General features: G+C 40.2%; 1 protein-coding gene across 1 annotated transcript; it reads right to left on the reverse strand.

The window, feature by feature from the left end:
• Positions 1–106: 106 nt before the first annotated feature.
• Positions 107–10638, reverse strand: CCT6A (chaperonin containing TCP1 subunit 6A). Its single transcript, XM_084880694.1, has 14 exons — positions 10362–10638; positions 9850–9913; positions 8882–9016; positions 7728–7901; positions 7147–7250; positions 6396–6506; positions 6001–6160; positions 5825–5907; positions 4414–4510; positions 3972–4119; positions 2970–3103; positions 2474–2576; positions 1390–1462; positions 107–1119 (listed from the first exon to the last, which is right to left on the reverse strand). The coding sequence occupies exons 1-14, from the start codon at positions 10496–10498 to the stop codon at positions 1047–1049; spliced, it is 1596 nt and encodes a 531-aa protein (XP_084736820.1). The 5' UTR covers positions 10499–10638; the 3' UTR covers positions 107–1046.
• Between the last annotated feature and the right edge of the window lie 203 nt (positions 10639–10841).

Consider the following 10841-nt stretch of genomic DNA (forward strand, 5'->3'; position numbering starts at 1 on the left):
TTCAGAATCCCCTTCATGATCCTGTGAACATTTGTATTAACTTCCTTCCCTTTTATATTCAACCCCTTTTGTGCCTTGGAATACCAATGCAAGATGACAGAAAAGGTTTCAAGTTAAATATTTATTGCACACTGTAGCCAAGTCCTCAAAATACAAAACTTATCAACACAATTTCACCTTCAAGGACTGTACAATTATACCACCTAACCAGTATAAAAAACAATTTTTTTGAAAACACAAATAACTTGAGGGAGGGAAAATGACATGATGTTTTGGGATAGTTATTTCAGTGTTAAGTAAAGGCCAGGGTGTGAAAATACAGTATGGTCTACCTGAACATCTCTTCTCAACTAAGCCTGTCGTCATTTTTCAAGCCTCTTCAAACCTGTCTCCTCTATTTTAATTTTGCCATTTTATAAATGTGCAGCTCTTTCAACTCCCTTGCCTCTAGTTCACCCATCTTTCTACCCACTCCCACTTAACTTTCCTGGGAGCATTTTAGCAGTTACTTCAAAGCATGAAATGTCCCACTAAAAGATCCAATCGTTTTACTCACAGCAATTGATACTAAATAAACAGGGATGCTTTCAAAATCTTGTTACTTAAATGTCATTAGCATAAAATTTTTAATCTTAAATGCTCAATAGGGAATTACTGGATAAATTAAAATACATCATTAGAAGAAATTATTAAACAACAAAATTTGTTTTTCAAGGAATATTTAATAAGGTAGATACCATATGCTTTTCTAATATGTTTTAGTATCACAGAAACTAAAGCAAAAATATTCTGTGCACATTGGGTGAAAACAGCCTGCTAGTTGTGCATACACTGAGTACAATTTAAAAAATAGCGTAAATTATAATTTCAAACTGTGGAATTTTAATAGGTGGTTTGCCATTGCTCTTTCCTTTCTTCAGATGGGGGGGGGGGGGGGGGAATTCCTTTAAAAATCATTTGAAGCCAGGACAAAAATTCCAAAGCTGTATCCTTAGGATCTCTCCGTACAGTCTTCATGATTCAGGTAGAACAGGGGAAGCTTCAATTCAGCCTTTTAGAGAAGACATTCCAGCTCGCATGATCTCATCGACCAGGAGTATGTTGGTGGCAATAACAGTGCTGAAAGTGGGGGGAAAAGGTCAGATGGTTCAGATTTCAGATATAGAATCCTTAATTCAACTCAATTTCCAACTAAATCATGCAAATTACATCCAATTAAATGTCCCTCTCCCCCTCCATACATAAAAAGTTTCATTTCTGCATTTTTTTTTTTTTACATTTTGACGAGGGTGGGGGTGGGGGGAATTAAACAGAATATGCCAAATAAAAAGAGTATGATGATTACCTAAAGGTTATTTTATATTTTAGTCTGGGCTTTCTCAAACTTACCAGGAGTGAAGAAGCTGTTTCTTTACACAATAGTTATCCCATACGCCCACTTCTGCTGCTACCATTGGCTCACCTGAAAAGTAATCCAGTAGTCTTAAAATCATATATAGGTCCTAAGATCAGAATGATCTCATTATTCCTGTGCACAATATCTTTGATTAGTGACTTATCTTTGATAAGTGACTGATCTCTGATTAGATATTGTCTATTCCGTTAACCAAATACTTGAACATCTTGTTTTTCTGGACACATCTATCCATATTAAATTACAGCACTTGAACTATAATCTGGTCAAAATGGGCTTATCATTTTCCTCATTCCAAAAGCCCTTTTTATTAAATATAAACAATGTTGTTGATAACAGATCTTACGTACTGATGGGATCTCAGTTCTCTCTTCCACTTTGTACCTACATAATTTGTGCTCTTACACTAGTCTTAAGATCAGGGCTTTAAATATTTCATTATATTTGGTCCCCTCTTCCAGCATTATTTGTTACCCTCAACCTTTTTTCATCAGTGAATATGATCATCTAAATTTCCATATCATAGTCCCTGATAAATTGAGTAAACCCAATATGAAGCTTTTCAATATTAAACTGAACCATCTGCCACCACTCAGCAACATCAACAAATCCATACTCTTTGAAACTATTCAAATGTATATATTTGATTCCCTTACTGTATCTAGTCATTCTGTTTTTATATTATATTTTAGAACCAGAGTTCACTGATAGGACTAATAATAAACTGCAAAGCAACTCCCTAAGATTCTTTTGATTCTTCCTGGCTTTACCTCACCTATATTAACAAGTTTCCCCCTACAAATAGTTGCATTCTCTCTCTCTCTTTTTAAAAATATATTTTATTGATTTTTTACGGAGAGGAAGGGAGAAGGATAGAGAGGTAGAAACATCAATGAGAGAGAAACATTGATCAGCTGCCTCCCGCACACCCCCCACTGGGGATGTGCCCAAAACCAATGTACGTGCCCTTGACTGGAATTGAACACGGGACCCTTCAGTCCATAGGGCGATGCTCTAACCACTGAGCCAAACCGGTTTCAGCTAGTTGCATTCTCTTACCTGTGTTCAAGTCCACACCCACAAGTTGACCTGATTCAGAATGTTCTGCTTGAACTTTAACTAGTGTTTCCTGAAGATCAAAACCAGAATTCTGAGCAAGAACCTAAAGGAAAACAAATTTAATCCTTTAAAATACAGGACCTAAGAACTGATAGTCAGTGCACAATAAATAAATAGTATATCCATTAATGATCAATAGAAAATTATTATATCAATTGTAGTTTAAACAAAAAGCTTGTACTCAAGTATATCCCCTACACACTGCAAACTCTCTTAAAATAGTTATCTCTTGCCACCTGAAACTTCAGATATTCAAGTTTCCTTTCCAGGGAAACCAAATACGTTTGGATGTTCTAGTGTTAGGGAGAAAACGGATCAAACTTACTCAAAATCCACATTATGGAAAAAAACAAACCCATTATCAAAACACTTTCACATTCACCAGCTGAAATCATTTTGTTCCATTTTAGAAAAAGGACTATGACAATAGTCAGACCTTGGGAATAATGAGCAATGCATCAGCAAACGCTTGAACTCCAAGCTGGGCCCTGCCCTTTACGCTGGGCTTGTGTTTCACGAGGGCGTGTGACATCGCCACTTCCACTGCACCGCCACCTGGAACTACACAGCCTGTCGGACGGGTGGGGAAGGGAGTGGGAAGAGAGAAAATGCTCAGCTATAAAGAAACTGTGGAATTATAAAACAAAGTAAAATACACATACATGGCCCTGGCCAGTTTGGCTCAATGGATAGAGTATCTGCCTGCGGACTGAAGGGTCCCAGGTTTGATTCCAGTCAAGGGCATGTGCCCAGGTGGCAGTTTCAATCCCCAGTGGAAGGCATGCAGGAGGCAGTTAATCAATGATTCTCTCTCATCACTGCTGTTTCTATCTCTCTCCCTCTTCCTCTATGAAATCAATAAGAAATTTTTAAAATAACACATGAAAACCATTAATTTTTTGAAAATTCAGTGTAATGACAGCAATTTTAATATTGCATTTGAAAGCAACATATCAAATAATATGATCTGATTTAACTGGCACTTGGAAGCTCTTACAATCTCTCTTAAAAATATATATATATATATAAATATAAATATAAATATTGATTTTTCTACAGAGGGAATGAAGAGGGATAATTAGAAACACTGATGACAGAGAAACATCAATCAGCTGCCCTCTGCACATCCCCCACTGGGGACGTGCCCACAACCAAGGTACAATGCCCTTGACTGGAACCAAAACTGAGAGTTTATACTTTATCCACTGAGCCAAACCAGTCAGGGCATCTCTTACAATCTCTTAACTCGTTTATTTGTATCCACTTTTAGTAATGATATGCTATGAAAAACTTGGCATACCATCATAGCCATTTTAAAGGGAAGATTACTTTTGCATGGTGTCTGGCTGTGTAAGCTACTGACAAAAAGAACACAGTATTCAGCCATGCCTTAGAAAACAGCAAAAAGAATGCAACTGAAATAAAGTGAGAATCCTACCATCATCAATAGCGTTTTTAACAGCCCTCAGGCCGTCTCTTATTGCGTCTTTGATCTGAGTGAGCGTGTGCTTATTTGGTCCTTTGACCAACAATGTGACCGAGCGGGGGTTGTTACACTTCTCAACGAAGGTGAACTTCTCTTCTCCCTGTTTCCAAAAAAACAAGGCACAGCTGTATCATACAAAGAATGATCAGAGAAAAAATGGCAAATGGCATATTCACAGAAAACACACTGATCACATTAAAGTAATTTCTTAAAAACAAACGAAACACACGTAAGAGAAATGTGACTTCCCCACCAAAGGGGCATCCCTGCCACACCTGGACCATCGAACTGTGTGTGAACAAAGCATAGATCTGACCCAAAGTTTGAATGAGTTCTTACTACTGAAGAATTCATGAACCAAAAAAGATTACCTTTGGGAAGAAAATAGACTTACCAGTGTATACTCATAGACAAGGCCTGCATGTCCCAAACAGTCAGGGCTCAGGTCCTCAAAAGAATTCAGAGCTACTCCACCACAAGCAAGAGTCAGCCTGAAACATTGAAGTATTTCAAAAGGAGATGTAAGTGATTTTTATTAGTTATGCTTAAAGAAGATTATTTTTAGGAAGCAATCTTTCAGAATGACATACTAAAATTATATTCTAACATGTATTTAACTTGTCCATTTACACCAACTGGCTAAAAACTGGTCTTTTTCCTAACTCTCCATTTAAACCACTTTTCCAAAGTCATCAAATACTTCTCTGATATGATTTTTAAAGATAAACAAAAGCTTTCTCGTATTTCTCTGAAACCCCTTGATGCTGTCTCCTGAAATGGAAATATATGTACACTATGTGCCATTGTTTAAAAATAAAACAAGTATAGCCTGGCAGGTGTGGCTATGTGGTTGAACATCAAGCCAGGCACCAAGAGGTCACCAGGTCAGGGCACAAGCCAGGGTTCCAGGCTCAACCCTCAGCAAGGGGATGCAGGAGGCAGCTGATCTATGTTGATACTTCAATGTTCCTACCTCTCCCTCTCCCATCCTCTCTAAAATCAATAAAAACCTATTTTTAAAATAAAAGTAAAACAAGTATAAACTAATGTTCATAGTGGCATTATTCATCATAGCCAAAAGGTAGAAACCCAAATGTCTCCTGACAGATAAATGGATAAATAAGGATATGATATTATCCATACAATGGGACATTTGTTCTTAAATAGGAATTTCGATACATTATTACAACCTGGATGAATCTTGCAAACATTAGGCTTAATGAAATAAACCAGACACAAAAGGGCAATTATTGTATGATTCCCTTATATGCGGTACCAAATTCAGAGACAAACAGAACAGTATTTACAGGGGAAGCAGTGAGGGAAGAAATGGAGAATTACTGTTTAATGGGTAGTTTCAGTTTGCAATGCTGAAAAAATCCTAAAAATGGGTAATGGTGGTGGGTGCACAATGTGAATATAATTTAATGCCACTACATTTTTTACACTAAAAAAAAAGAGGGGGGAAATGGGCCATGACTGGGTAGGCTCGATTGAGCGTCAGCCTGTGGAATGAAGGTTCCTGGGTTTGATTCCGGTCAAGGGCATGTACATTGGTTGCGGGCACATCCCCAGTGGGGGGTGTGCAGGAGGCAGCTGGTTAATGTTTCTAGCTCTCTATCCCTCTCCCTTCCTCTCTGTAAAAAATCAATAAAATATATTTTTAAAAAAGGGGGGGAAATGGTCTATTTTCTATTATGTGTATTTTATCAAAAGAAAAAGCAAAAATAAGTTGAGGGGGGAAAAGGAATCATCTCAGTTAACGCACAGATTCACATCCCTCAGTGAACTGCTCTCCCCCGTACCTTTCCATGTTCCTTTTCTTCGCTCTGCGCAGAGCTACTATGCCTTCTTTTGCAAGAGCATCTAAGGAAAATGGGTCAATTCCCTGTTAACAACAACAAAAAATTAGTTTTAAAATATTTCACCTGAAAAATCAAAATGGCTACAGACTAGTTTATAAAGCAAAAGTCATTCTCACCTTTTGATTAATAACAACAAAACCTTTATTTGAGTCACCACAGACTTTCTTTTTCAGGTCTATTATTTTTTTAACTCTATCTTCAATGAATTTTCTTTCAGCTCTTACTAGTTTCTCCCTCTCTTCTGCACTCTTGTAAAAAAAGCCAGAATTCACTTCTCTATTAAAAATAAAAGTGGAGGGATGTGTGTTAGAATGTTTATTTTATTTAACAAATAGCCTGTTAATTCCGATCTGCCCCTGGTTTATTAAGAGTTTATTACTAGAATTCTCCCAAACCCAATTTGAGGCATTGTCTATACAGTGAAGAAACTGAGTCTCACAAAGAAGTGACTTGCCCAAAATACCAAGCTTCCCTGCTTCTCGATTCCATTTGTAAGAGAATATAAACTCACGTTTTTTCATATTCTAATGACACATTGCATGTAAGGATGTATGCATCTTCTACTCTTTTTTTCATATCAGGATGCCGTGCCCCATGGTCCAAAACAAGACCTCTGATTAAGCTGTGAAAATATATTAAAAATTATGGTATATACAAATATTTAATGACTATGTTACATAACTGAAACTAATATTGTCTGTTAACTATAACCCAGAAATAAATTTTAAAAACACATTATATTGTTATTGACTTTCAGCCCAGCCTGTGTGGCTTAGTGGTTGAGCATTGACCCATGAACTGGGAGGTCAAGGCTGCAGACTCGATACCTCGTAGGGGGTGTGCAAAAGGCAGCCAATCAATGTTTCTCGTACATCAATGTTTCTATCTCTCTATCCCTGTCCCTTCCTCTCTAAAATAAAAAACATATTTTAAAAACATTTCTTATAATATCTAATTATTTTTAAAATGTTTTCAAGCTAGATCTTTGAAATATATAATTCTCCCATTAGGTTTTGTATCCAGCAGTTCAATAAATGCCAAACAACCGATGTAGCTCACTTTTCTGAATCATTCTGACTATAAACACATTATACCATTAACTTCAAGAGTAAATATTACTGAGTAAATTAAATATTCATCTAGGCAATATATATTAATTCAAACACACACAAAAGTCAGCAAAAAAAAAAATGTGTTGTATAAAGTGCCTATTTGTAAACACAACACACTTCATAAGCATTTCACAGCAATCTACCACCTACCTTGTATCAGTTTCAGATTTATGTTTCATTTCCATGATCTCAACCATGAAGAGGTCAATAGGTTCATCTTGTTTTTTAATGGCCAAAATGGAATCAACTACAGCCTACAATAAGAGCATAATCATTAAATGAATTTGGTTTGCAGAAGTCAAGATGCTTGTTACTTGTTCTACAAAATTTAGACAGTTTCTTGACTTTAACATTCTTCAAATTGACCTAATAGAATACATTTGCAAAGGGCTGAAGTCATTTATATTTCTGAAAATTAAATTTTGTCATTACCTAAAGAATCAGACATCCCTCCTACTATTTTATTAACATTGTTAACAGTAAGGGCATGTACATTTTAAATAACAAAATCTCCAATTATAAAACTTTTAATGAAAGCTCTGATTATAACCTGGTCAAGTATATGATTATTTGAATTTCTCACTTTACTTTTTGAAGGACACAGATCAGATTATCACTGCCACAGAATGAACCCACTTTGTCACATATGAAGACTTCAAAGAACAATCTATAATGAAATTGGTAAGTATACTGATGGTTCTAAAATCAGGGGCTTTTAATTCAACACATACCTCTGTTAAGACATCAGCAAGTTCCGCATGAACTTTAGTACGCAGGGATGTTCTGGCCACATCGATGAGGGTTTCCCTGTCCATCTCTTTGCTGACTTTTACTTGTTCCAAAAACTGAAGTGCCTTTTCCTTTGCAGCTTCAAATCCTTCTGTTATTATTCTGGGATGAAGACCCTATAATGAAGACAATTACAAAACCACCACTAACCCTGGAGTTCTCCAATTAGATGCCACTATGTTCACGATAAAGTATATTTTTGAAGATTTATTCTGGGTCATTCCTATCCTTTAATAAAATATAATGTGCTGACTTTATGAATACATTTAAAAGGATGAACAGTCCTTTCAATGCAGAGGAAAAGAACAGACATTGCTCTAGCACAGAGTCAAAGCCAAGGGAACTATAAAGCACACTTGGGTGTTCACTGTGCAAACCACAAGGAATAGCAACAAAAACTCACTATGTCACAACAACCTGCAGTCAACAGATCACTGCATCTTCCCTACAGGTAATCTGAAATAAATTCACATCATTTACTAATAAAAGTAGACAGGGTGACTAAATGACTGCTTTCTGTCTTCCCAGGAAGTTCTTCCTGACATCTGATTAGTATTCATTGAGGTTTGCTTTAATCTTGGAACTAACTACTCAGGGCTAAAAAAGATGCAGAATTTTTATTTAAGTTTTTGGTTGGCTTTTTCCTTACAAGTAGTCCTGAACATCCCATTTTTAGATCTCAATTATTAACCTACATTGTAGACAGATATGATACCGTTTCCCCGAAAATAAGACAGTGTCATATTAATTTTTTCTCCCAAAGTTACGCTAGGTCTTATTTTCAGGGAATGTCTTATCTTTCCATGTGCTAGGTCTTGTTTTCAGAAGATGTCTTATTTTCAGGGAAACACGGTATATGCAATGCAACTTGATAAAAGAAAACCTTTCAGGCTAAGGAAGGTTTCTTAACTTGTCCAGAATCACAATAAATTTGTGTCAGACCAAGATGAAGACTCTGGTTTCCAGACTTAAGCCCCCCTGTTCTTTACATTCTGCTATGGCCTCCGCTACTATTAATGCATCAGTTTGTAGAAATAAACCCAGGTTATTTCTTACACATAACAAAATATCACAAAAACACAAGAATTATGTATACTTCAGAAATGTAGAGATCCGCCTGTTTCAGCAGTTCTCCAATGATTAGGACGTTGGACGTGGTACCGTCACCAGTTATGTCATCCTGGGCTGTCGCGACTTTGGCTATTAGGGAGGCTGTTGGGTGTTGAATTTGCTGGAGGTAGAAAAAGAAAGCATTAAATTACTTAAAACAATCCAAATATACCTTAAAATGTGCGAAAGGCCTCCTTAAGGGCTACGTACACAAACCGCCCAAGGGTTCAGCTACACATTACTTATTCTGCACTGTCAGTTTCTGACAACTAAAACATTTTCCCATATAAATCTGTTTACTTCTCAAGATCATCTCTAATGGCCTGGTAAGGAACTTTGAGGCTCAGTTAAAGTTTACTCAAAGTGATAGAGCGAACAAGTAAGGACCTAGTAATTTCAAACCCCCATGCAAGCCTCTTTGTGACACAGCTGGGACTGTTGTGACTTCTCCAGGATTCCTTGACACTATCCAAATAATTAACATCCAGTGGTCGGCAAATTCATTAGTCAACAGAGCCAAATATCAACAGTATAACATTGAAATTTCTTTTGAGAGCCGAATTTTTTAAACTTAAAACTTCTTCTAACGCCGCTTCTTCAAAATAGACTCGCCCGGGCCGTGGTATTTTGTAGAAGAGCCACACTCAAGGGGCCAAAAGAGCCGCATGTGGCTCGCGAGCCGCAGTTTGCAGACCATGGGCCAAGCTCATCCGTGGATGCTAAATTACTGTATGGGAAGGCTTTGGAAGAACAGGATACCCATCCATCAAGTCTTCAGGGCTCCTCACTGTACTGGACTGTTGCTACTCTTACTGATGACATTTCTTTCCTACTTCCTGCCCTGTCGGGAAAACTATGGAATGAGAATACGATTCCCTCTTATGGGTGCGAATCAATATGAAAAGATCTCCCTACAGACCGAATGGAAAAGCCAAGACTTTGCCGACCGCTCACCATCTCATGCAGAAGCACATTGCCGTCTTTAGTCAGCTTGATGTCTCCAGCGCCAGAAACAAGCCTGTTCAAGGGGCAGAAATGAATCAGTGTGACTTTTTCAACGGACTCCAAAGTGACTCCCATGAAAAAACCGTGCTTTATAACCAGGTCCTCGGGCGCTGGGGCCACAGGGCGGGTCCCCTCCTCCTGGTAGTAACATAACGGTGCGGAGCCCACCCCGCTCCCCTCTGAGAAAGCCCGCCGGGCCCCCGGGTGGCGCAGGTCCCGGAGCACGAGGGAGCGCCGCGCACGCGGGCAGCTTTGTTCCCCGCGGGGACGGCACCGACCGCGAGAGGCGGCGGCCGGAGCAGGCAATAGGCAGGGACACGGGAGAACGCGGGGAGAGGGGCCGCAGCGGCGCGCGGAAGCCCGAGCCCGGCGGGCCGGAGACCACCCCTCCCGGCGCCCGGCACGCGGCCCGCGGCGGGGAGAGCAGCGCGAGCCGGCCCTCCGCTCCGGCCCCGCCTTACATCTTCATGGTGCCTTTAGGCCCCAGGTTGGTCCTCAGCACGTCCTGCAGGCCCCGGGCCGCGCTGATGTTGACCGCCAACGCCGCCTGGGCCCGGGCCACCTCGGCTTTGGGGTTCAGGCTCTTCACGGCCGCCATCGTGGAGCCAGCAAAAGAGGAAAAGAGCGACGCTGGCTCAGCCCGGCCGCGAGGCGCTATCCGGGTCTTCTGGAAGAGTCCGGCGCCCGCCCGCCCCCAGCGTGCCTACGCGCCGCCGCCATTGGGCCGCGGGGCCGCTGGCGCCGCCGCTCATTGGGCCGCAGGCCTGAGGCCCCGCCCCTCGCGCCGGGGCCACTGCGCCATGGCGTCGGGGAGGATCCTGTTCCTGGGGCGGTGTGGCGGCCGGGCTAGTGGGGCAGGGCTAGTGTTACCGGCCCATCCGTCCTTGCTGTGCGGACCGGTTTGCGCGCCGTGAGCCGCCTCGGTCGGGGGCTGTTTCCTG

This window comes from Pipistrellus hanaki, assembly GCF_964339955.1.
Source record: "Pipistrellus hanaki genome assembly, chromosome: 4".
Classification (NCBI taxonomy): Eukaryota; Metazoa; Chordata; class Mammalia; order Chiroptera; family Vespertilionidae; genus Pipistrellus; species Pipistrellus hanaki.